General features: G+C 32.4%; 3 protein-coding genes across 6 annotated transcripts in view; 1 reads left to right on the plus strand and 2 right to left on the minus strand.

The window, feature by feature from the left end:
- Positions 1-1241: 1241 nt before the first annotated feature.
- Positions 1242-27261, plus strand: part of LOC109534447 — a gene marked incomplete at its 5' end in the record, with an annotated part of 125017 nt that continues 98997 nt past the window's right edge. The window contains 1 exon segment of the mRNA XM_048668962.1: positions 1242-1449.
- On the minus strand, positions 2455-14799 carry LOC109534452 (putative inorganic phosphate cotransporter). 4 transcript variants are annotated; one of them, XM_019900120.2, is made up of 9 exons: positions 14350-14799; positions 12633-12772; positions 12319-12457; positions 11965-12138; positions 10857-11083; positions 10653-10802; positions 10440-10572; positions 9650-9888; positions 2455-2727 (listed from the first exon to the last, which is right to left on the minus strand). In XM_019900120.2, the coding sequence occupies exons 1-9, from the start codon at positions 14417-14419 to the stop codon at positions 2542-2544; spliced, it is 1458 nt and encodes a 485-aa protein (XP_019755679.1). In that variant the 5' UTR covers positions 14420-14799; the 3' UTR covers positions 2455-2541. The 4 variants fall into 4 exon arrangements, with proteins under 4 accessions (XP_019755679.1, XP_019755678.1, XP_019755682.1 ...); XM_019900119.2 differs by having other exon boundaries at positions 10854-11083; XM_019900123.2 differs by lacking the exon at positions 14350-14799 and adding an exon at positions 14143-14316 and having other exon boundaries at positions 10854-11083.
- Positions 17632-26894, minus strand: LOC109534453 (putative inorganic phosphate cotransporter). The gene is made up of 9 exons (XM_019900124.2): positions 26521-26894; positions 22595-22737; positions 21892-22044; positions 21669-21828; positions 21371-21591; positions 21125-21280; positions 20616-20748; positions 18055-18293; positions 17632-17887 (listed from the first exon to the last, which is right to left on the minus strand). Exons 1-9 carry the CDS (start codon positions 26567-26569, stop codon positions 17690-17692), a joined length of 1452 nt encoding a protein of 483 aa, XP_019755683.1. The 5' UTR covers positions 26570-26894; the 3' UTR covers positions 17632-17689.

The raw sequence follows: 27261 nt of genomic DNA on the forward strand, positions 1-27261 counted from the left end.
ACACATATTTATGAGAAGGGCGAATGGAATGCTTTTTAAAAACTAGCTCAATAACCAAAGACCTGGCAAGAGAGTTGAACAAGCTACACAATGCAGATTTTTCTTCCAGCGATTAGGCAATAAAGATGTTTGAAAAATCCCGGTTTTTCAAGATTAAAGGCCGTAGTGAGAGGGAATTTCCCCCTTAACTTACACAAGCAAGCGTTATTTTTAATTATTAAAGGCGATGGGCCAAAGAAATACAACAATCTTGCTTAGATGCGAAATTTGTTCATAATATCAGTTCAGTGCAGGTAATAAATTTTACTCTATTATTATTAAACATTTTATTATTTAGGCTGCGATGACTTTAAATAACTCTAGATAACAATGAAATAATTTAAGGTTTCATTACTCATATTTTACATTCACCGATCATCACCATACAAAATAATAATAAAGTTTTAAACTACGAAAGATTTGAATCGCAATAGTTGAACAGAGTAAACTTACTAATATATTATTAAATTAGTCAATAAAAATCCACAAAAGCATTACCATATTTCTCTCCGAAGTTGTTGGTTTACAAATCCCTAAAAGCAAACTGGTTTAAATAAAATTACCGTTCCATTGCAAATCTAACTCGTCAATTACCTTCCGTCTTTTGTCCGGAAAGTCGGCAAGCAAACAACCATGTACCTACTGTTGAATATACGGGAAATACGAAATTACCCCCCAGAAACTTGGCTGTCGGCTGTCGAGTTCTGCAAATAAATTTCCGACGAAAATTAACGTTAATGCTGGCGACATTAAGAAGAAATATTCAGGGATTTATACTGCCATTCCATGCTTGACTAATGCTGAATTTATGTGTTTTTGAGAAGCTTTTACCGTTGAATATTTGGGAGTTGGCTGAAATGGTGTAGATCTTTGGAATAGGATAAATAAATGTGAGAGTGAAAATCAGTTAGAACCTTTTTGCAAGCTGTTAACAGTTGCTAACCAATCTGTGATTTTTTGAATTGGGGCATTATTTAACTAAACATCGCGTAACTTTTCAAACGTTTAACGATGTCCTTGTTTACAATTTTTTCAGCTATTAAAATGTTGATTAAAGCGTTCCATCGCACATCTCGTTTATTTAAGCTGTTAGAATCAGAAATAAATTTGTATGATCCTTAGAAAGATAATTCTGCAAATTACCTTATTTATATGTGGATTGATAACTTATGCTTACTTTTAATATATTTCTTTCTTTTCAGTTCATATCAGCCAAAAAGACAAAAGTCCCTTAGAACTACTGGCAATAAAAACGTCAATACCCAGCATATTTTCGTATGGTTTGGATAGTCTGCAAAATCCAAGCTGTGAAGGTGATATTTTCAACATCCACACTACATCTTCAAATGTGATCTTCAACTGGACACTAACACCCGATGGCAAAAACACTTATTCTAACGTTTCATTTCGGTAAGTAAGAAATTTGTTAATTTGTAAATATTTGCTAAACGCTTTGAGAATCTATGCCCAGCAGGGTTTATTCCAGCGCAAGCCAGAGCTTAATTATGTACCAACTTCGGTCCCTTTTGGTATCCTTCAATGAGTTTTAAGCGTATTTTATGTCGCGTTTGATCTCTTTTAACGGCACTCAAATCTCGAGAGATCTGAATCATAAAATGTGTTTTCTCATGAAAACTGCGGAATTTATTTCAGCTCATTAAACCAAGATAATTCAGTTATTTGACGACAATAAACTGATTTTATTTGCTTAATTGAATAGTTGATAGTTTATGTCTTCTTTTCACAAGACAAGCATAACAACTTATTTAAGAATTAAATTGATAATGTTGGTGGAATTCTATGATATTGCACATGAACAACTATGAATGACGAATTTTTATTTTGTGGCTAAAAGTGCAGTTTTTGATGGTCAGGTAGAATTTAGAGACAGTTTAAAATTTAATTCAAAAAGATGTTGTAAAGTAAAAAATATTTTTATTAAGCGAGGAAATACATATAAAATAATACGTGGGGTTTTATCTCAACATGCAACGTAAGTAAAACTGCAAGGAAAGGCCCAAAAGTGCAAATAATAAAAGTAAGACGAAGAGCTCGAAAGTAAAAGTAAAAATCATTTAACCCTTGTTTTTGAAACGAAAAGCAACCGTTTATGTCGGCTGCGAATGAGAGACACGACGAGTTAAAAGATAAAAGCAGAACCGAAAATCAGTTATTTATATAAATAACTTGCAATAACGGTATAAATTCTGAAGCGATGGAAAAGCAAAATAGATCTCAGAGTTGAAACCTGCCTCCGTAACTTTTCCAAAATTGATTTGTGTATTCACACAGGCCCAAATCATATATTCAGTGTTTCTATAAATTCAATATTCTTTCATAGATTGAATTCGAGTTTTGAATCAGGAATGTTATGCAGTGACTTTCAGCCACTATAAAGAAGAAAGTGTCATTGAATAAGTTTTCAAGTTAATTATTTTAGTTTATTGATAAACATGAATTACAGTCCATTTTGTAAGCTAATGTTAGGTACATAAAATACAATTACTGATTAATTAATTCCTGATCACGATGAGATTGTAATTCCGACTGGAAATCTCCCTTGCTTGGCCTGGAAATGGCATCCCACCACTGTCGTTCAGCGGACAAATAAGTTATGAAAACCACAGCTGTTGCTGCATAAATAATAGCAGCTATAACGAACATTGTCCTCCACAAATCTTTATCGGTCTGAAACAAAATATTTTGGTTAACGCAGAAAACAGACGAGAAGCTAATTTGATACGATTTGAAGACTTTTTTATTCTTGCCAATTACATATTCAGAATATGCTATATTTGTGCTATTTTAAGCCTTAAGAAAGGCATGTTTTTATTTTGTAGATTTTTTGGGTCATTAAGGTAGTTTTCATCTAAATCTGTCCAAATACACCTCTTAGCAAAATTACGAAAACGAGTATAATTCAATATTTGTGCATCAAATTCTCAAGTCAGTGTTTTTCAAAACTGGATTTGATTTGCATCTGCTTTTTACTGAATTGTAGCTTAACTAAATCCTGAATGAAGTGAATGTTTTTTTCTTATTTTTTTAATATTTTATCATATCATTTTACAACTTAAAACTTTTGACAGTTTTCTTTTCTGTTTTTGTATAACCTGTTTTTATGATTTTAAGTTTTATCCGGGTGAGTTTGGCTTAAGAAAGAAAGGTTGGTTCTGGTTCTGGATAGAGAAAATTATAATCTGGACTTTGCATGCCCTAACTTATGGCAGAATTTAGAAAAACTTTCAAGACTTGTTTCGATATATTCTAAAAATTGTCTGAAATAGGTGTCCTAAGTATCAGAGTGTTTACCATATTGGTAGTAGAATTGGAAATAAAGGAAGCTGATCAAAAAAATCAACGTTACACTGATAAATTTTAACTCACTTTGTAACTGGATAAATTCTGATCGTTTAGAGCGAATTTATTTCTGTTTGAAGCGTGATTTAGTGCAACTCATTTTCGGTTAGTGCGAGATTTTGCAAAAAATAGTGCATCAGATGACATTTCTACGGGGAGTTTTGCGCGGTTTTCAGAAAAGTTTCCCGTATTTCCGGTTTGATGTAAAAATATGTTTTGTATTTTAGCATCACAATCATTAAGATAGATCTCAAATCGAAAAATAATTTTGAACTGCTCGCTCATTTCGTTTATTTACCGCGGAATAAAAAAACATAATTTTTTGGTTTTGGAGTGAACATTTTTGTTTTCTTGAACAGATTTTCCAAATCTACTGTGTATGCTCAAGCTAAAATTTTAACATGGACTTGAGAAAATAATAATTCAAGATACCCGGTTGCATGCATTCCGGGCATGAGTGAATGAAATATAAAAAAGTGAACGTCAGTTTAGTTAAAAGTCCTAAAAGTTTTGGAAAAAAAAATGGAGTTTTGGTTCAAAATCAGCTCCCCGTTGTGCAAAGCGGAACAACAGCAGAAAAAATGTTCCAGAATCTGATATTTCTGTATGTCGAATTTTATTTTCAATTGCCCACAAAATGTTAGCTTCAACATGACCTCAAGATCGTAAAAATCGGACTAAAAGCAGAAACGTTGTCGCTGCAAGACCAAAAATTTGTTTGATTTGTTGAGACCACTCTGTAAATAAACGGAATGGTCGAAAAATGCGAAAAATCGTTTAGGGTAATTTGTGGTTAGTATTGAAACTTTTGGGGTTGAGACCTACAAATCCTCTTTTTTGCCAAGCCTTTCTGTAGTCTGTAGAAAATTTTCTGTCTGAGATGCATAATTTTTTCAAAACATCGACTAGCAGAAAACAAATGGGGCTAGATAACGCTTCAAATAGAAATCAAACCGCTTGAAGAGATCAGCATTTTTCAAGGTGCAAATTTAAGGAAAATCTGGCTGTGTAACGTACATTTTGTTGAGCAGTTCAGATAATTGTTTTTCAAGGAAAGCCAAAGTGTTAAAAGTGTATTTTATAATTTGTCGCAGATACTTATACCTAAATAACACAACTTGCAAGATCTACTCACAGAATGCGGTTTGTCCAAGCCCGATTCAATAAAATGCAAAATTTATGAGAAAAATGCTCACTATTTCGGTATGCTGCGAACATATAACAAATTACGCAAATTTAGTAGAGCGCATTTTATTGCCATTGTCGTCACAAGTATTCTCTTGTTATGAGTATACTCTATTAAGTATTAGGAATCTCTAATCAGTCTAATTTTGCCTGAAACCACAGGTATAACTTATATGCTTTAGAACCTTTAGAATTTAAATACAGTCTTGATTTGCTGATTAGTTTATTACAATTTGCCAATGTTTAGAATTATATACAGACTGCATACAAAGTATGCCCAAAATAACACCAATTCTGAAGACGTTGAGTTTAGTTGGGGAATATTAACAAACAGCGATAAGGCACATTTTTTTGAAAATATTTACTCTGGAAGATGAAATGTGCAGGTTCCAACTAGATCTCATCCCTGGCTTCTCAATGCGTTATTTAATTCCAGCAAATTAATTTAAGAATCTGACAAAGTTCCCCTGAAGACCGAAGTAAATCAAGATAGAGAACGATCAAAACGATCCGTAAGTAAACGGTATTTCGGCGCATGAAAATTATTTTCTGAGAACATTCAAGCACTTGTTAATGTTTTAATAGCCGAACAGCTTAGAGCTAAGCAGGTTTACTGCAGAATTGATCAATCTACTCAAATGATCTTTCTACGTTAGATAGTTTTTGAAGTAAAATTTTGACTGAAGATAGTTGATCCCCCTGTTCTAAGAGCATCTAGTCAATATTCAGTATCAAGTTTAAAAACTAAGCAGTTTCAAAATCGACAAAAATATCGTGCCCAAATTTAAAATATTGTCATCTATTATCTAAAACATAACGTAAATGTTTAATATAATATAAAGATGTTAGAAAATACCGGGTGTTCCAATTGAAAACTTTATATTTAATATAGTTGGTAGTAAAGCCGGAAACAGCGAACTCATTGAAAATAGATAGGATATATTATTTTACAACACGAATTATAATAAAAGTTTATTATGTATAACCGTTCCCACAAACATTTAATAAGACATTGATGGTGAATAACGGATTCCTTTAGTAAAAGTTGCAATTATCGAATCATTGTAAACTTAGTTAGTTAGTACGCTTTATATCAGTCAATGTAATGTATGAAGGTTTATTTTAGAAGCAATAAAGAACAGAATATTATCGAGTTGATAGTGAAAAACGGCCATGTTGGTCAAAACTTTCCAACAAGTATTGACAAGATTGAACATTTTACATTCCTTTTATGAAGTGTTTTTAAACAATTTTATAGCTCCTATATACTTTATATTATACGGATCCAATAGTGGTTGAAACTAACATTGGATTCCCACAATAAAACTGCAATAAAACAGCATTAGATCGGACCAAATGATTAATATTGCTTCCATAACTTAAAGCTATTGTTCGGTATAACAAATACGAGCCAAGCAAAATTATAAAGGATTCCATCAATTCAGTGAGCAGTTTAAGGTCGAAACTAATGGAAACGCTTTGAGCTAATGCATCTGGCCTTTAGAGTCAGTGTCAAGTAATAGGTGACGTAATAAATATTCCTACATCCCAGATTTCATTAAATAGAGCGCTTAGGTAACGCGCCATTTGTTGTGAGCAAATACCCCTGAACTCAACACCCTAATTGGAATTTCAATTAAGATCGGTTTGACTGAAATTAAGACGTATTTACTTGATTGCCGCCCTTTAACAACGTTACGTTAAACGTTGTTTAATATGATCGGCTGACAATTTTTTCGAATCGTTTGAGACCTTAAAAATTACTAGCTAAAAACGGAGTCCAATTAGTGAGCCAGTATTGGCAACATTCGTTCTAACTGAGGCTTTAGAACGATATTTTCGATACGATAGAACGATAACTTTCGCAAATTGCCTGAAATTTGATGGAGTTTTCAAAAGTCTCTCACAAAATTCTGAGATGAGCAAGCTAGGCCTGGATAACTCAGATAATTTTTAGGAGTTGGCGCAGTGATACACAAATGGCTTGATGCGCCAACCCAACGCACCGGCGCAGTAATTCAGTTCCGTTACTGGGAAATGTTGATGATTTTTTTAGATTTATTGTAAAAGCCATTTATTAATAATATTTTAAAAGTAAAATTTTCAGATTTCAGAATTTTCCAGTTTTAGCCAAGTTACTCTTTCTTCTAAATCCTGAATTTTCTAAAGTTTCACTTAAAAATTGCTGACAATGTCAAGGTATTTTAAGGAACAATTATGAAATTAATTTTGAATCCTTCGTCGCTTTGTACAAAGTTTTGAAATTCGTTTCCAGCTTCGAATTTGGAGCAAAAGGCAAATAATTTTCTATCAAAAAACGAACAGAATAAGCGAAAGTGTATAACATATTATTTGGAAACCTCGTCACCTCCATTCCTCTGAAGACTGTAATTTTTTTTTTAAATCTGTTTTTTTCAGATTTGACCGATTTTTTTTGCTTTTCTTTTTACTCAAAACCGCTCTATTTTGTAGAGTTTCACTTGAAAACACTGACAATCTGGAGGACTTTAACGCAAAAAATTATAAGATAAATTTATAGCTTTGCAAAAATTTGACAAAAACATTTTTCAGTGTCGAATTCCGGACAAAAACGAAAATAAATTACTCTCGTTTTTTCCCGAAAACAATTAAGATTTTCTCCAAAACCTATCACAAAACCAAAAGATTTTAATCGAAAACGCAAAAAAGCATTAGTTTCAGATAAAAACGATAAAATTAATTTTGCTAGAAAATTCCCCTCATTCATCGGTTTGCAGGTAACTTTAGAAAACCCATTTCATCTTCGAATTGGGCACAAAAACCAAATAATTTTATTCAGTTTTTACCGAAAGTAATTAGGATCATCATGAAAAAACGATCCGATTGCAAAAGCTTACAAAAAATTATGGAGAAAATTCGAATTCTGGCGTTTCTTCACTTTTTGGTCAATACTTCTAAACAACACTGTCTAAACAGAAAAACCGCGTTTTTCCTAACGTTTTACTGTAAAATACTGGCAAACTGAATCATTCATGCAAAACAATTAAGAGATCGATTTTACAAGAAAATTCGCCGACTTTCTTTGAACTCTGTTGAGTTTCAATTTCAATTTCATTTATTTACGGACTAAGTTTTGTTAGTTGAGTTGTTTGAGTTCTGTTACAGGGAAAATCTAGATTACTTTTTTAGTTGTTTGAACAAAGTAATAAAACGTCACCCAGGAGAAATGCTGATGACCTTTTTTTTAGATGTGAAAATTCCAGTCTCGGGTCTCGTAAAGCTTCAACAAATGAATTGTGAACTCATTAACCGATGAGTTATAGCTCGTAACCTCAGAGAGCGGCAACACTCAATAGCGCAGCTTAACACAGTGTTACCCAGGCCTAGAGCAAGCCCGTCATTTTAAGTCACTTATATAAAATATTTGCATATAAGTTTAGCCAATTTGCTCCCAATTTTCCGAAATTATTATAGGAGTTAAAACAAATATTCTCTAAATACTAAAACCAGCGAGTGAATGAGCCCCACCTAATGGAGACAACCTGGTTCTACAATTAGTCGAAATGTTCTTTTAGAGCATTCTTTTAGTGGAATTTTTGCCTTTTCTTTTGAACTTCATTGACCGTGCGTTTTTTCAAAAAATCTCGCCTCAGCCTCACTAAATAGTGAGATCAGATTGTGCTTTAACCGTATAAGTGAGATTTTTTGTTTTATTACGCTACTTGATACGATCTAATAACTATTTACTCGTATCAGATGACATCTCAAACATATCTCATTAAATACTGATACGAGAAAGTGCGTAAATATTTAAATTACATAATGCATAATTTTAACCGATTGCGGATGATTTTTTAGAATAAATATTAGCAGTTTTAAAACATTCTTTAATAAATTCCGTGATCAGCAAGTGAGTAAAGTAAAGCCGAATAACGCAAGTGAAGTTTTCAAACGTGTTTTTGGACAAATTTCAAGATTGCGAATTGATTAACTTCTGCTGAATAGTTGTTTCGATGATTGACTCTCCTTTGAAAGAGCGCAGTTCAATAGAATTTGATATAAAATTTGCGCCAAAATATTTCTCTATTTCCGTTCAAGTTTGTTGAATTCCGCAAAGTTGGTCATGGCATATTTGATAAAGCAACTCGCCTTTGGTTCGTGCTTTTGCCGGGGAAAATTCATTCACAAAATTGCCTGCCATGAACTTTCATAACAATCGAACCAATTTTTCGAACGAATGTTACAAGCTATTGAACATATCTGAAATATTTATTTTTGCAGACGCTTTCAGTTCAAGCAAAAATCCGAGCAATTATGAATCGAGAATTCTTTTAATTGATAGTTTATTTTTAATGCAGTTTTCTTACAAATCTTCATATGGCAACTTTCTGATTTGACAGAAGGACCAATTGGAAGAATTGCCGATATTTGAGCAAATTAAATTCCTGGATGGATGCGGGAAAATTTCACTCAGCGTCCAAAAACCTAAAATGTCTGAGATGCAGCCATTGGAAGTGAAGCGGTTGGGGCATTATTTATTATTGGCAATTTAACACCAGGAGGATTTCGCAATTTCTTAGAGAACGCGGATAGTCGGGTTGATCAAAGTATAAAAGTTTACAACATATTATTTTACATGGGTTTATCCAGTGGGTGTAGTAGAAAAAAGTGAAAGAGAACTTTTACCGATGTTGGTCATAGGACTTATGTAAAAATAGATACTGCTAAGACTAGATGCTGTAAAATCATACTGCCGATAAATGAAAAAAGAATCAAATATTTATATTTTACGATAGTAGGTATTTTTTTGCGATACTATTGATGTATGAAATTAAAAAAGCTTATATCATTTAAATAAAAAAATACTTTTTCCAGATACTTCGTCATCGTCTTAGCCAAAACCAAACTAAGAAAAAAATCTGGTTTCTTCTATTCAGAAAATTCACTTTGCCACCGCTTTTATATTAAAATTGATCATTTTCGTTTCGATTAAATGATCGTCAAAGATGTGGAACAAAACCAGGCCTGGCAAAATCGTTAACTGCTGAAACCTGAAACTGGGTTAAGCACGCAATGAAGGCCTTACCTCGTCATACACAATAAACTGTACGAGTAGAGGTGCTAAAATCGCCAGCGTTTGTCCAATTCCGTTCGAAATACCAAAAAGCACTCCAGAAAAGCGAGGCGATATATCAATATGGTTCACGTTGTATCCACAAAACATGGCCCCATTCAAGCTGATTGCCACTATAAGTAAAGCTGCTATTCCCCATCGGTTTTTCTCATATGCCAGCCATACTAGGGCTAATGCGGGCAGAAAGGCTCCTGAGAATCAAATCAGAAGTAAAGTAATAATTAATAATGCTAGCAAAATTGATTTAGCAGCGCGGAATAATCAATTAGATGGATAAGCAATTACTGCGAATTAAAAGATTCATTTGAATAACATATGAGCACTAATTGCAATGGATTAAAACAATTATTAAAAGTGCAGCAATTCGCTGCATGAGTTAATTTATAGAATTTATTTAAATACTAAACATTGATAATCGTCAAATAATTACGGATTTATTGGACCAAATTGTTTATATGAACTTTTAATTTGCCTTCAATCTCATGAAAAGTTACTAAACTAATGCTGCTAAACTTATAGCTAATACACTCAGTACGATTTTACGACTTTAAGTCTTTTAATATCGTTTTTGTCATTTTTGTAAAATGCTAGATACATTTTGCCAATATCCGTCACTATGAAAGATATACATCAGATTTACAATCTTCTGTAACCAATTTAGCAAAACAATGTTGTTTAATAATAAAACGTTAAAAGTCAACGAAGCAAACGAAATGTTGTTTTATTCCGCTCAGAATCTTACCCAAGCCATGAAATATGCGTCTGGAGGTTTTTCTAGAAGTCACATTGCTGTGAATCAAATAATCTGCTAATGGCCCGTAGATTACTGTAAGCACCGCAGCTACCACGTAAGGAGCTGACGAGTAAAGTCCATTCTAGAGGTGTCGAAAATTATAATTCACATAACGGTTGTAAAGCGGACACTTTACATAAGATTTAAAAAGTAAATTCTCACTTTTTCAATGTTAATATCAGTGGTTTTGCTCAAATACGTGGGGATTTCTGTAATCAAAAACGTGCTTCCCCAAGATTCGCCAATAGCTCCAACTACAACCGCCCAATATGGTAGAGAAGTTAATATGGCCCTCCAAGGCACTTTCTCGTTCTAAAACTTGCATCATTACATTCATGTGTCTTCTACTGGCTGCTAAGTTACCACTTGGATATTTTCTTCTTCGGCTTGCCCTAAAGACTCTTCAATGTACCTGCGTTCTTCCAAGCTAATGCTTTTATGAGTGGCTGGCCGATCTGCACTAAAAATAATCCAGAAAACGCACCAAACCATACCGAGAATTCCAAATAAGTAAAAAGAGAACGGCCAACCCAACCATGAAGCTGATATGTAGCCGGTGATTGGCATAGAAATAATCGTTCCAAAGCTACAGCCTAAAAGGTACAAACTTTATATAAATATTCGGATTTTTTAAATAAATTGGGGAAGAAGATATTGCTTTATTATTCATCTTTAGAAAATTGAATTGTTTATTATGCAACTAGATTGGGTTAGTTTGGGTGAACCTAATTTCGAAAACTGTGTCTAAAAAAAGTGAAAGAAATTGCGTTAATAATATCATCAAAACGTCATTTCAATGAGAGAAAATCGAATTAGTGCAGGTTGTACCAACTATAGACTAAAGTAATTTTACTGTTAGGGCTATTTTTTGTTTCAAAATTATTATAGTTATTTTTTATCGGTACCAATAGCGCATATTTTAATTGTATTCAAAATTGTACAAAATGTGCCAGAAACGTTGCAGTTCGGAAACCATTTTTTTTCACAGACACCCCTTGTCTTTTATTTTATTTTTGGATTTTTTACTCAATTTTACTCACTTTTTTTATGAAATATGAACGAATGAACGAATAGTGACTGGTTTTTAGTTATTGAGCTGTAATGATAAAAATTTGCATTTTTATGGTGTTTACAAATCCAAAATTTGTCCGTCGTCTTTCGAAACAATATTTTGAAATGTTACACTAGAAAAACCGAATACTATATTAGTTTTTGATTTGCAACCTTTTTGTTTTTAATTTTTTTGCCATGAACCAATATAACGAAAGCATTTTTTAAATCACTCACCGAAAATTTACGACAATTTGCAGAAGCGTGCTTCTAAAAAAGGATTATTCTTGTTTTCATAACAAAACGCTATTGGTAATTTTCCTCTGAAAACTCCCTTCTTTCAGCAGAAAACATTTCGAATGTCCTTCTCTTTTATTCGCAACAATTGCCCCGGTTAATTTTGAACATATACATAAATACAAACCAGAATATACCGTAGTGTTAATCCAAGATCTCTCTTCCGTCGGCGCCCATCGCCCCAGCATAGTGTGAACCAAAGGTATTATAAATCCCTGAGCTATACCTTGAATTACTCTGCATGCAATCACTCCTCCTGATCCCAGATGAACGGCCAGAATAGGTATCAGTAAGCTTGTGCCTATTTAACAATCCGATTTATTCTAGTTGGATTGATCCAAAGCACTTTTAAAATAATTACGTATTTAAATTATTATTTAATTGATTGATAAACTTTTGCTTTGAGTATGTTTTTGACTGACTTTCTGGTTCTCAAAATTTATGGTCGTTGACTATTTCGGAGATTTCCGTTATTTTGTACCTGAATTGACTACCATTGCAATGGTCAATATCCATTTCGGAGAAAATGTGTGTGCTATTGGTCCAGCAAAAAACTGGAGCAATGCGTAGCTCCAATAAAATGCTGATAAAATTACTCCAGTATTTTTCCAGTCAAATGTCTGAAACAACCTGATTTTAACTTAACCAACAATTCGCATGCAATTTTAAACGAATCAAACACAAATTTTGATTTAGAATACAAGCAGCTCAGCATTATTAGCTCCCAAAACGTTGAATATATTCGTAATCAATCTGAAGGTGCTCTCGAAATAAAAATTTGAACTACATGCTTACGGGAATATCACTGTTAATGGACGTATCTGTAGTGACCATCGCTACAATGGCTACAGACAAAATCGTTCTTATCGCATAAGACATCCCCAATAGGAAGAACAGCAGGACCATTTGTACGTATCTTATTTTTATCCATGGCACTGAAAGAAAAATACTATGCAGTAGACTTCAACAGTCAACAAAGGAAACAAGATATAAAACAAAGGTTGTTCTAGTTAAAGGAATGGATCAAAAAAACATAATTGAAATATTTGCCTCGTTAAGGAACAGCATTAAGCATTTCTATCAATAAGAGTTTACATTACATTTACTTTGAGCTAACAATGAAAAGAGACGTAATTTAAATTATATGCGTGATTAGATAAAGCAATCATTTTTCGGTCAGATTATATTGGTTTATGCGATTTAAGTTAATTTCTCTATTTTTTAAGAAAAACTAAAGTTGTATTTTTGTAACCTAAAAACCAGCTCATGGGGCCTTATATGTCTAAAACCGGTCGTGGGAATACTTACTTACGATACAGGCTAAAACATGTTCTATTTTAACTAAATTTGTTCTTACAACTACCGGTAACAAGATATGAAGACTTAAAAATATTAGGTTTGTTGAGATATATTTTAATTATGACACTAGTTGACAAGCGATTTTTGCTGAAAAAGTGCTACTTGCACTAAGGCTCAATCTTCCATGATCTGTATTAACCAACGATTAAAAAATGTTTAATTCCCCAAAAAATGTTAAGTTTAAGAAATACTGTTCCATAATGGTCTTTATACCTACGTAGCTGTTTCAATCTTATTATTATATTAAACTTCTGCAGCACTTTCCGTTTTAGATTTTTAGTTACGAGATTTTTACATAACTTTGAGTGCTTCTCAAGGGCTTAAGTAGTGCTCAAATTATTGTTTTCCTTTCATTCGAAAAATCGATGCTAGATTTATATTTATTTGCGCTTGATTTAAAGTTTAATAATCTACGTATTTTAAATGCCGGGAACAAAGACCTGCATATCATTCATATGAAATGGAAACTGCCAATTTCAGGTGTGTTTTAAATTTTACGAATCCATAAGGATTTTACATAAAATCACTATCGAGAAGCTGAGTCCTAGTCTGTAAACTATGTTTTGTCTAATGATGATTAGAGAACTGAGATAAAATGGTAGTTATCAATTAAACTATGCATAAAAACGAATATGTTATGCCAACCTTATCGAAATACCCTATGTGGTTTCTTAATGTTTTAAAATGGAAATACATTATTAATCATAATATTGTCCAACAAATCATCTCATGTATGAAAAACCTTAAAATTAATTAAAGATGAATAAATTCATAGAAGATAAATTGCGATATATTGGCTTTTAAATGCGCTTATATCAAAACCAAATAAAGTGCGCTTGTTTTCAAAATACGAAAATTGGCAAGTCGAAAAGGAGAAGCCTTGACTTTTCGCAAAAATACTTTTATACCAAGGTTTGACTGGTTATAAATGTACAATAAAGCATACCTACTGTCTAACTGCCACTCTACTACCAATCAATCAGTTTGCGTCTTCTTTGCATTACAAGTATTTACCAGATTTCCCATCAGGGATTTTAAAGTAAAATTTAAATCACCAAGTCCGGTGACACAGTAGCACAGACAGAAGAAAAAGATATAACAATCCCAAATATTTAGCCACTATATTTTGAGTGGTAAGATTTCAATGCCTTACCTGAAACTTTTTTGTCACTGATTGCTTCCATCTTTTCTATGGAAGAATAGTTAACTCGAATTGTACACATCACTCGCAATCACAATTTTTCTAATCTAAATCCCGCAAATCCGACTTAATAACCTATGTGAAATAAAATCAAATTCGACGACACTACAAACCATTCTCGTTGACTATAGAGAAACACAACTCGCATTTTCAATGCATATATGTAAAATTATTTGAAATCGTCGTCGATAACAATTAACCTTATCTGCTTAAGAGGATTTAGTGTAGCATAAATTGGTAACAAAGCATTCATAAACCAATACAAAACTAACCAGACTAATCATTTTAAATGGACTTCTAAAATCATGCTACAGCACACGTGATTTAAATAGACGGAAAATAAGGTTACTGGGAGATAAAATGCGATGGTCGCTTTGTGGCTTGATAAACTTGCCTAAGTGAAATGTTGCTTCAGTTCAGCTTCAGAAAATATTTTTGAATTCACTGTGGGGAATAACGTGTTATTATTAAATTATCAAGTGAAATAATGTGTTATGGCTTGAGTGATTTTTCTAATCACTAGATGCTTCTTTCCTACATTTACGCAAAATTATAAATACAACTATATGAATAATAAAAGCTAAAAGGTTTAGTGGAAAGCAGAAACCGAGAAATAAAGCTGTAAAATTTATCAGCAATAAATAAAATAGTTTGCGTTAAGTTAATCTCAATTCAATTTCATACCAAGTCGAAGGTAGAAACAGTCACAGGAAAGACATAATTATGATAAGTATTAAGATCACAGACCATTAATTTAATGTAATTAAGTTTACCTAAAAATAGAAGATTTAGCCGGTGTACGGTCAAAAGTTTTTACTTTTTAAATGGACCTAAAAACAGCTGTAGCTAAATTCAAAAAAACCAAAAGCAGAGCCTTTCGAAAGTACCCCAGCTCCCATTGATCAAATGAGTTATTTTGTTAATAACAAAATAACAATTCTTCTTCTAAACAATAAACAAAATTATTTCAACTGGAAATGACAAGATGAGTAAGTTTCCCTAAGCAAATGTTCAAAGACTAGCACAAATTCAAGCAAACCTTAAAATTTCTCCGAATTACCATTTCTGTCCACGTTCTTCAGTCGCTATTTGAAAAAATTAATATTTTAACATTTTCTGGTTAAAATAGATTGAGACCTAACGAATCAAATCAAATTGATGTTTTGATACTATTTTCCCAGACATAGATATTATAATTAACCTCTTTCATTTAAGACCTTTATTTACTAATTTGCCATTAAAATCTGCTACTCAAGTTTCCTCTGTAAACGATTACATTACTTTTAAGGGCGGTTATTATTTAAGAGTGACTGCCCGTACAGAGACAGATTGATTCGTAACGAAATGAACTATCTAAATGTTTAACCGTTTGTTCTTTATGGAGAACAGCACTGTTCAAATTCGCCTCAATTCCCACAAGAAAAAGGAATTGCTTATTTAGATTTTTAGACATCAATTTTTTAAAGTCTGGGATTTTCTTTAGGAGCAGATCCCTGCGTTTTTTGCTGTTACGACTTTACCGGGACGCTGCACTTTAAGGTCTTTATAATTCAACGATATTCCAGATGTAGAATTCGAAGCTTTTGGGAATCTTCAAATAAGAGCTCTGCCTGAACCTTCAATTTAGTTTCGCCACACGATAGCACTTCATATACTTAATCCAAATCAGTACAATACAATTCTTGCTAAATTGGGGACATCTGAAGAGCTTAACCATTCGGTATTGAATCACTCCTTACGAGTGGTCGTTAACGAATTTTCTTCTTAAGTTTTGAGTGAATTAAATTATGGTTCTTTTCGCAGGAAATTACTACTTAAATTGTAACTTTTTTTTATTGAAAATACATCTTTAAATGCTAATTAATCTTTATCATCTTTAAACGCTAAAAAGCATTATACTAATCGTCCAGCCTCTTTCTTAAGGGTCACAGACTTATAATTTTTTCTCCAGACCGCGATCTCCTTAAAGAGACTTAAGTCTTTATAAGAGACAGTTTATAAGTTGCAAATATCTAAAAACTATATATTTTTCTTGTCATGCTTTATACAAATGGTTCGTGGAACTAGTTAATAATTTTCAACTATTTCCAAGATATTAATGATTAAGGAGCATTCATTTCTTTTCAGACATAAGAAAAACCACACTGGTTTTTAGAAATCAATGTTTAAAATCAACAAATTTTTATTCAAAAATTCATAGCCTTTATTTACAGTCAAAGCGAGTTTTCCACATGGAAGTAATTCTCACTTCTAGATGCAAGTTTTTCAGTTAAGTTCAACAGTTTCTAAGATCGGAATCGTGAAGCATTTTGGGGTCTTTTATGGGGAACGTAATACGCATTCAATAATTTGTCTTTATGGTAAAGGAGCTTGTAGAACATTGAATTCTACAAATTGTTATTTAAACTATGCATGTCTATTCTAGTACTATAGGATATGCATTTTTTTTAACTTAGCTGACCCGTAAGAAAACCGACGAAGACGGGTTTTCGTGTGTTTCACAAATAAGTCTAATTGTATTTGCATGCAGCTTTATGGCAATAGAATTTAACGACAAAAGACAAAAACCCACCGTATAAAACTAGCCAAATATTCTGGGAAATTCAAACCAAATATGAACAAAATAAAAATATATCAATGCATCAATGCAATTTTTTTCGTACAAAGAAAAAAGTCGCTGATATTACGGATGCGACTAAGATCAGAATAAAGAAAAACTTGCCATAAACAAAATATTGGTAGTGTCCTTCCAATAAAGGTTATAGCATAATTAATTTATAATCAAGTCAATAAAAATTTGAGGAAGAACAACTCGACGAACAGTGAGAAATAAAAAAAAATTGGAACAGGTAACTGAGAACGGCATGAAAAGAAATGTGTAAAAATGAGGCACAGCGATACTTTCATCCTGGAATTATAACTGGTTAATGGTGTGGAGCATCAATAGCTTTGTCTCAGATAGAAAACAGAGAACGTTAAAAGCAAAAGAAACCTGCAAAGCAAATTATAATTAAAACATGATTTATGAGAACCCATCTGAATTGAGTCAGCAAAAGCTCAAAGCTCTAAGTAAGTTGAGGTCAATATTAATAAATTTTCTTACTTTAATTATGTGTCATTTGTAATCAGTTGATCCTTTCATGGACTATTGTACGTTTATTCCTTAATGTGTAGTTTCCTTTGCACGATCATTTGCGATTTATCTATCTCTTTTTAAATAAAACAACATATTGATTGTATTTAATTTTATATTGCTCTATGCAAAATACAAAATAAGTAAATAAAGCATCCGTCATGTTTCGCCGCTAAATGCGGGATTTGTTTTACCATATTCGGGTAGAGGAGTTTCAGTTGAGGCTTCGTATCGTTTTTTGTCCACCTCATCCCACCATTGCCTTTCACCAGAACAAAACCAAATAAAGAAGATCGTCGTTGATATCCCTACTATGGCCGATAGTACAAAAGTATATCCCCAAAGTCTGGCATCAGTCTAAAATATATGTGTAGCGTATTTTACATGAAAATGTTCGGAAAATAATCGAAAATAATATAGAAGTTAAATAACGTTTAGTGAAACCTGGACACTGGCTTCAAAAAAAATGTACTACAGTCATTCTAGTAATATAATTTTACACAGGACATTTCATCTGCACTTACCTGATCGGTTACAATAAAATGCACTAAAATGGGAGCAAAAATAGCAATTAACTGCCCGATCCCATTTGAGATTCCTGAGAGTATAGCTGCATATCTTGGAGACAAATCGAGATGGTTAATTATATGACCACCTATAACTGCAGCGCCTGCAGTTGTGGATCCAATCAGAACAACTGCTATTATGGTTCTATCCACTATATAAGGAAGCAGCAGAAAACCGATACTGACAGAAAACATACCTAGAAACAATGCATAGATAAATCTATCTTTTTTTTTAAACCCCAACATGCAGTAAAATTAACGAATTTATCATTAAGCACTACTCGATGGCAGCAAAATTATTATAAAAAGCATAACAACCTGTATGTTGGATCATTTAAATTACAAGTGGCGCAAAATGTAAGTTTTTGAATATGAATTCCTAAAAATATTAAAACTTGACCCTGTCTAATTTTTGCATATACTTACTTAAAAGTATAGAAACAAGTGTCAGTTTAAATTTCAGTTTGAGAGCTAAATTAGAAAAAGGGCGAAAAGTTTACAAGAATTCAAGTGTTCGCGAGAAAAGCTGACAAAAAACCAAGGCGGAAGAATGCTAATGGGGAAAACCGAAAAAGGGAATCGCAGATTTACCGATAAAGACGTCGTAGAACACGATGTTAACAAGAACTTGTTTTTTAATTAAAAGCTTATAATACAAGTTTTCTTTAAGCGCGCGCCCATTTGAGATTTAGCAGGAAACTTTAGGATTTTCCACATTTAATGACGACATTTGATAAAAATTGCAATTTTACCACTTACCGTACTGTACCTGCAAATCTATTATAGCATGTTTGATTTTTTATAGTCGGATACGTGGGAGTACTTTCAGATACAGGAGTCAAAATTACTTGATAAGTGTTTGTGAAAATCGGTTTTTCTGAATTTACTTTTAAATTAATTGAAAAATGTTTCGATGATTAATATCCTGAATCATTATAGCATAAGAAAAATGTTTGTCGATATCTCGAAGTTTGAATTTAAAAAAGTACTGTTGTTTGACATCGCTAAAATGGCCCGTTTTCCAATTAAAGCTTAGCATTTTAATACCTTTTTAATTACATCAGACCTTTTTCAAAATCTAAATTAAAAACTGATGACAGATGGGGAATGCAAATTTAACTATACTGCCCAAGAAAATAAATGTTTCAAATTTCCACTAAATTTGGACCTGGATAAAGTCTGATTGCAGTGAGCGATTGGATTTCTGTTTAAAGCGTTTTTGTTTAAAGTTTTCTAGTTTAGTTGTTTTTCTGTTCGTCAGTGTTTTTGCAAAAGATTAGTCTTCTGCATGGTGGCTAATAAAATAATGCAAACTTACTAAAAGTTTGACATGCTCGTAGTTGCACAAAAACATGTTTAGGGATTTGAACCCTAAAGGCATAAAGAAAGGCCCTATATCTCTAAATGTTTTTTTTAATTTTTGTGTCTTGTATTTACAGGGTTGTCAAAAATCAACTTACTGGTTTTGCTGTTCCTCATGGACTGATTTTAAAAATATAGAGCTCATGTTGAAGTTAAAACTTCATAGTCAAGTCAGAACTGCGCCCGAAGTCTCGGGTTCTGGCAGACCTTCAATTAAAGCGAACTTCACTCTTAAATAATTCGCTTAATGATACAACCCTGTATATCGGATTTTCGTCGTAAGTAGACTACTAAGTACGAGGTCTATATTTTTGCCCTTTATTGCAAAATCCGGAAAATTTGTCTTTTTAAATTTAGGGAAAAAATGATTTTCTAAACTTTTGCATTGTTTCATTTTTCATTCTTTATGAAATTTATCTGCAGCACTAAATTTTTGCAAAAACACTTACCAACAGAGCACAAATTGGATTAGAAATAGCTTCAAAAGAAATCAAATCTCTCACCATAATCAAAAGTTATCCTGTATTAAGGAAAATATGGCCGTGTACTGACTATTTTGTTGAGCAGCTTAACTATGCAAAAAATCCGAAAATTTTAAACATTACAAAAATAAATATTATTTACAGTAAGGATTTCAGTTTAAAAACGAGATTGATTCTTATTGTCGTTCGGTCTCAAACTTTCATGATTAGAAGGCAATCCTGTTGGAACAAACATCATTTTATCGATGTCAAGCAGTACTTTTTTTTAGTTTAAGCTTTAATGGATTTTATACCACAGGGTTTTATATATAGAAGCATTGATGTGTATAAGCTGGTCGATCTTGGCGAACTCAAACAGCAAAACGAGTTTATGCCAAATTATACCAAGTCCTTTAAGAGTTAGTTAATAAAACCCGATTTTCAGCGGCGTCATTTATATTACGGCTTATATCGTGGTAAGGAAGCTATGTCTATCGGAACTTATCATGTTATTTTGACACCCTGTATATCTAGCCAGAAGCATACCATGTCAATATACATTACATGAATTACTGATTTCTGATTTGTAAATTGTGATATAAAATGAAAAAGTGATAATTGGTAACAAAAAATATTGTTGGTAAGTCATTACGGAATTTTCGCTTTACCGAAATATAAGATCTGGAAGCAACTTACTAAATCCCTGAAAAAATCTTCGGGAATTTATAGTTGTAATGTAACCCTTTTTTATGGCGTATCCTGCGATAGGGCTATAGCAAAGGCATCCAATCAATGCCCCTACTACTGGAGCAGCAGAAAATAGGCTACTCTAAAAATGCAATAAAAAGTTGGTCTTGTAGGACAAATAAAATTTTGAGTAAGATCAATGCATAACAATAAAAAAATATTTCAATTCTTGATATTATTTGTGTTTGTAAACGTATTTTTAATTCCGTGAACATTTTAGATTTTCCGCTTTCGAGTAAGAAATTTTGTCTTGGCGTTACACAACCAAAGTAGATAAAAATTTTCAAAGCATTGAGTAGCATTCATAGAAAAACGACAATCAATTTATACTCGGTTAATGATAATGGTAGTGAATTAATGGAAAAATGGCCGTAATCACTTTAAATACTTAGATAGCACAGACACAATGGCATTCGAACATTCTTCCATTTTCCATTGTATTTTTAATCGATTCTCACTTCCTGAATGTCAAGCCCAATTGCATAACTTAGATAACTGGGCAGTTCAGCCGATAAAAATGTGGTCGACCATGACTCTCCAATAGCCGCAATTATAATGGCCCAATAGGGCACCGACTTCAAAATGGCACTCCATGGAATCGATTTTTTGCCAATCTAAAAATAATAAAAACATTAAATTTATATGTAAAAACGTTTTTTAATTTATTATACACATATACGGTTATTTTGTTGAAATTAACGCACCAAATGATCATCCTGTTGGCCAAGTGAATGCTCTATATATTTTCGCTCCTCTTTCGTAATTGACGGATGTGTTGCTGGAGTCTCGGCACTAAGAAATGCCCAAAATATGCACCAAACAAACCCAAGAGCGGCAAATAAGTAAAATGCTGCGGGCCAACCCCAATGAGAAGCTGAGAAATAGCCAGTAATTACTGTTGAAGCTATAGCTCCCACCTGATAACCTTAAAAAAAATTATAAAATGCATAACGCTCCCCCCTAGTTCAATATAAATATTTAAAAAGCATTTTTGCAATGTACCTGAAAAAACTATTGATGTGAGGTAAGATAGTTCAGTTGGTGGTAACCATCTTCCCAACACCCCATTCATGCAGGGAAGTAGAAACCCTTGAAAGAGCCCTTGAATAACACGTAAAACCATCACTCCGTTAGCTCCGGCACACTTTGCTGCCAATGGAATCTTTAAATAATTCCAACCAACTAAGAGAAAGACATTTATTCAAGATTCCCAAAATCTACTTACGAGGGCACATGTTACGGAATTTGCAAAAATTGACACCAAAATTAATTTTTTTGTGCCAAACCAATGAACAAAATTGCCGGCCACAAACTGAAGTATAGCGTAACTCCAGTAGAACGAGGAGAGAATGATATTCGAATTACCCCAATCATAATACTGGAAAAAACAATACATGATGTGAACAAATAGAAACTAAATTTTTACGATAAGCCGTTTTAATTAAAATATGCTTATGAAATAACTAACTAATACATTTTAGTAATTTATGTTAAATCATACTCAAATAAGTACTATTTTAAAATGCTTTTCTAATAGTTGGATTCAACTGATCGCTTCAGGTTCTATTTAATTTGCAAAGTTGTACAGAAAATTAATAGCACATTAATTTAGATTTCTTAAGTAAAGAACGTTGTAAATCAGATATGTACAACTCGTTAAATATTTCCTTAACTTCCTTATGTATCTAAAGAGTGGTTTCTTTATCAAAAGCATCTAAATAATTTAGAAGTTAATAGTTGATTATTGTTCTGTTCTATAAGTTCAATTACTGGAGCCTCCAAAAAATCTCGACTATTGTTATGATTGCATTGCTCTTGAGCTTTACTTTTGTTCATATAATATTAAGGAAACATTTTCTATAGTATCCGAATATATTTTGGATAATGACATAAATAAGCGAATGCTAATAGTAACTCAATATACGTACTGGAACATCTGGATTACTAGAAGTACTATTTGAGGTCATGGCAACAATGGCAACTGACAAACATATTCTAATGCTGAATGAAATTCCCAGCATAAAAAATAAAAGAACGACTTGTATATATCGAACTTTTATAAAAGGTGAACCTGCGAAAAAGTAGAACATCTGAATTAGACATAATGGTTCTGGCAAATCAAGGAACAACTGATGAATGAATTAGTGACGCTTTAACAAAGCAAAACAAAATCAGAAGCAAATACCTAAAAAATAATAACTTGATGTTATTATTATTATAAGATTGAAGATAACACATCAGTTACACTTTAAAATGTTTGTGCGATCATTGCATTTGCTTGCCTTGTTAAAATACCTAACTTAATCATTTTGGTAATATTATATAAGGACAGGTTCTAAATAAAATAAACACGCTAGTTAATTTATACATAATATTTATTGTTACAAAATATACTTTTTAAATGCATTAATTATAGAATTCAAATTCACCAAAATCAATAATTTAATTAATGGGGTAGTAAAGCGTTTCCTCATAGATAAATATATGATGTACCGTTAATTAAATTCACTGCCGAGGACAATTATGAATAAAAGACAAACAAAATACCTGTCAAAAAAAAATAAACAAAGACTAAATTTGTTGTTAAACAAAATTGAGATTGCGTAAAATGAAATGTAAATTAAAATTTTAAACAATTAAGCGCACTGCGGACCAAGACTAATTGGACAGACAAATATGCCAATATTGACTTATAGACAAAAATCTACTTGTAGGCATTTTCCGTAACTGAAAGTTGATTGGTGGTTGTTGTACTCAAAAGTTGGAATTTTCTTAATGGGGTATTTAATTTTTCAAACTACCAATAAAAAGCGTAGAATATTTTTAACAGTACACAAAGTTAAGGCTTAAATTAAATTAGGTTTTTTAAATTTTAATCAAATTGTTCGAATTTGCTTATTTCGCTAAACTTTCAAAACATTAGATATGTGAACAAGATCCTTCCTACATCATTAATTTGCAAGCTTGTCTTGGTGGTTGTGTCAAAATTGTTACGCGCTTACGAAAAAAAATCAGGAATTTTTCATACTTGTACCTCTCAGAATTCAATGACTTTTGTGGCAAATTGAGACACACAATATATTCTTTGATTGCTACCTAAATAAACTCATTAATTAAAACATATTTTGCGTTTTCCGCAGTTTAATGAATGAACCATGGCGGCTAAACCAAAGCGAAACAACGGCATTTTCCGCTACTGAAGTAGATATTAAAAAAACGCTAGAACGCACCAATTTTGATTCTCCACCAGAAACATTTTCAGAATGTAATAGAACACCCACCTTTATTCCCTTAGCGCGGGTTGGACAAAATTTTAAATCTAATGTTGGGTTTAGTATGCCTTGTTTGAAAAGTTCTTTGATTTTCTTTGCGGCCATAACTCGTTTGATTTTTTAAATTTAGAAACGCTGAGTTTTCCTTTAGCCACCCTGTTAATAGTGTTTGTTTCCTGACCGATAAACGAATAATTAAAAGATGGTTTTTCTTTCTTGGGATTCGGTCTGGGCAGTGGTGAAAAACAGAAAAGCTTTTTTAGCTACCAAGCTTTCGGCGATTTGTTGTCGCCTTCTTATGTTATTTGTTAATTCTTAATTTTAATCCGTGACAACCTGTAACTCGGCAATGTGAATCAAGTCTAAAAAGATTGTAACAGACAACAGATTCTGGAGAATTCCCAGATTACTTATGACAAACAATTAGTAGCAAGTAGGTACACTGTACCCAAATAAAAAGTCCCTTAAGTTTTGTACCCCATTTAATTCAGAGCTCATGTTTGACGAAATCGTAACAACTCTTTCAGCCTTGAAAAAGGCGACAATAAATCGCCGAACGCTTGGTAGCTAAAAATGCTTTTATTTTTTTCACCACTGCCCAGACCGAATCTCCAAGAGAAAAAAACCATCACCCTGTATAATAGTAAAGTGTAAATATCGTGACTTTGCAATCGCTACAAAAAAATCAAAGAAGAAAATGTGCTCATTAGTATTTATTCACATGAAGTTGCACACAATGGTTTGTATTAGTCGAGCACTTGTTCATGTTTAGCAGGAATCGACAACGTTTTAGAAATGAATTTTTATTCGATTTCCCAGAAAATTGTATTCGAAATACTTTAGTTTGCAATTTGAAAGCGTAAACTTTAACTGAGTTCTTTGAAGCGTAAAATGTATAAATATTTTACTGTATATACAGGGTGTCCCGGAAGCACATGATATTATCTGCTACGTCCAACGCCTCTGCAATTGATGGTCAAAGTTCTTAAAAAAATTAGTGCATGACCTCAAAATCAATCAGTTAATTCCAGCAACCGAATAAAAAGTTATGATCTTTTTTGTACCAAGACACTGAAGAATTCCTCACTTGTTCAAAGCGTATAAACTCGGTTCCTCATCAAAACATGAGTCTTGCATAGGAACAAATTTAAAGCGAGTTTTAATAAAAGCCATCGTACAATTCTCCCGATTTAAAAAAACAGTATTTTTTTGAAGAACTTTGACCATTCATTGCAGAAGCCGAACTTTTTTTAAAGTTTAATCATATGGCCATCATTTGAGCCAAAGATCATGTGCTTAGGGGACACCCTGTACATATACATAAATAAATATACTTCAAAATAAATTTAAAAAGTTAAGAATTTAAATAAAATATTACCAAGTCATGAAAAACACTTGTTAAAATTACACAATTTTGTGGAGTTGTTAAGTAACACAATGTAACCCACTCTTGAATATTTTGATTTAAATCGATGCAGTACAATGCTGAATTGTCAGATTTCAGATTAAAAATAGTTCAATGAGTTTTTTCGTACATTGTACTGAGGATACAATCGAACTTTTGGTACATTGTACGCAACTATATACCCTATTGATAGAAAGCAAGAAAATGCTCATGATCTTGCAACGTAAACTATTGCATGTAAGCGTTTGTAATGGTGTATAAAATTAATTTATGCAGTTCTCAAGTACTGTGTTTATTGTCAAAAAGGGTTTAAAAGATAACACACATTTAGATGAATTAGTGACGCAACTAATTACCTTGTGTAGACCTACTTATATTTTAAGCATTTAGGAAACTGATAGCTTGTATGTACTTTTTAAAATCTCACTTTGTTGGTTTGAGTGCAGTTAAAGAATAGGCAATCAATGTTTAATAAAAATAAATTTATAACGGGTATCCTATATTATGATCAAGGGAATTCCTGAAGGGCAAACTTAATTTGAATACAATTTTAAAGCACTTTTGATATGAGGTATTTGGCGCCTGACTAGGAAGCACATGTTTCAGCCCTTTAATTAATTAATTAATTTTTTTAGATAGAAAGATGATAGATGAAAAGTCATCTTATCATGAAACCTCCATCAATTTCAATATGTTAGGGCTTCATAGATTCGAAATCCACCACATTAAAATTGTATTCAATTATCTCACATTATGAATTTTGCATAAATAAATCTATTTGATAATATTTATGTATCTAGGTCAAGCGCTACTATGCAATGTGGCAAAATGTGTTCGGCTTAATATATGAATATACCAAGCAACTAATTAAACATTTTCAAGTATTTTTGAGTATTTCAATACTTAAAAAGTAACCTAGCACACCAATTAAAATGATTCATGCTCAACGAAAGTAATTCTGTTTCTACTAATTGCGCAAAAATAGATCGCAATAATCTAGTCATGTTTATGTTAAATGGCATAATTAGAAAACTACTGTAGAATTATCACTTTATATAACTGTATTATTGAGAATGTACTAATATATCAATGCTAACGACAAAAATTATGTTGTCCAAACATCGCCAGATATCACTGCGTTCCCAGTTTTTGTCTAAAATTGAAAATGTTTTCTTACTTGATTGCTGATCTGCCAATTCCAATGGTGCTTCATTAACATTTGCCATTGCGACCGGAAAATTATCGTTTCTAAACTATTGACCAATTCAAAGGCAAGTGAACTTACTAACTGAATGAACATTTATTTATCGAAAATAATTAATAAATAGTATTGGGCGCGCATTTGTTGCAATATTAACGCACGGAAGATATTATCAAATGGCCATCAAGGTTACCACTAACGTCCCACCTTGACCCGCAAAGAAATGCAGCAGAAGAGAAATAAAAAAGTACTGGTTGCACGGGTACCAAAGTCTTCTGGGCAAAATCGAAATAATCGCTACCTGTTCAAGTGCGCACTACCGAAACCAAACTGTTTTGTTCGGAGTACCAGCAATCAGTATTGATGCGATTTAATTGTTTCTTTCATTTTCATCTTTATCTCTGTTTGAACAAGAATTCAAGAAACAGAATAATTGGAAATATTCATTAAGAATGTATAGTATTTCAATAGCTGCAGGATAAATGTATGCAGAAGGTTATCGACAGCAGGTCGAGACAATAAAATTGAACAACAACAAACATAAAATACATAATTTCACCGGTTTTGAAAACACAAATCAAAATACCGAACATAGATATAAGTGTGGACCAATTAACAGTTATTCGCACTATAAATACCTGAATTTTATGGATTCTTTAGTTAATCTAGATCAAACTCAAAAGGAAAGTAGTTGTGGAGAGCAGAAATTACGAATAT

Source organism: Dendroctonus ponderosae, unplaced genomic scaffold (genome assembly GCF_020466585.1).
Source record: "Dendroctonus ponderosae isolate FM_Combo_2020 unplaced genomic scaffold, Dpon_F_20191213v2 Dpon_F_20191213_8, whole genome shotgun sequence".
Taxonomy (NCBI): domain Eukaryota; kingdom Metazoa; phylum Arthropoda; class Insecta; order Coleoptera; family Curculionidae; genus Dendroctonus; species Dendroctonus ponderosae.

Excerpts from the sequence above, each read along its gene's own strand:
- LOC109534452 (XM_019900119.2), bottom strand. The coding sequence starts at position 14,419 with ATGTGTACAATTCGAGTTAACTATTCTTCCATAGAAAAGATGGAAGCA. Across the intron at positions 12,773-14,349 it reads CAGTGACAAAAAAGTTTCAG|TGCCATGGATAAAAATAAGA; the intron begins GTAAGGCATTGA and ends TTTTTCTTTCAG. Across the intron at positions 11,084-11,964 it reads TAACACTACGGTATATTCTG|GCTGTAGCTTTGGAACGATT; the intron begins GTTTGTATTTAT and ends TGTACCTTTTAG.
- LOC109534453 (XM_019900124.2), bottom strand. The coding sequence starts at position 26,569 with ATGGCAAATGTTAATGAAGCACCATTGGAATTGGCAGATCAGCAATCA. Across the intron at positions 22,045-22,594 it reads CTAGTAATCCAGATGTTCCA|TATTATGATTGGGGTAATTC; the intron begins GTACGTATATTG and ends TGTTTTTTCCAG. Across the intron at positions 21,592-21,668 it reads CACATCAATAGTTTTTTCAG|GTTATCAGGTGGGAGCTATA; the intron begins GTACATTGCAAA and ends ATTTTTTTTAAG.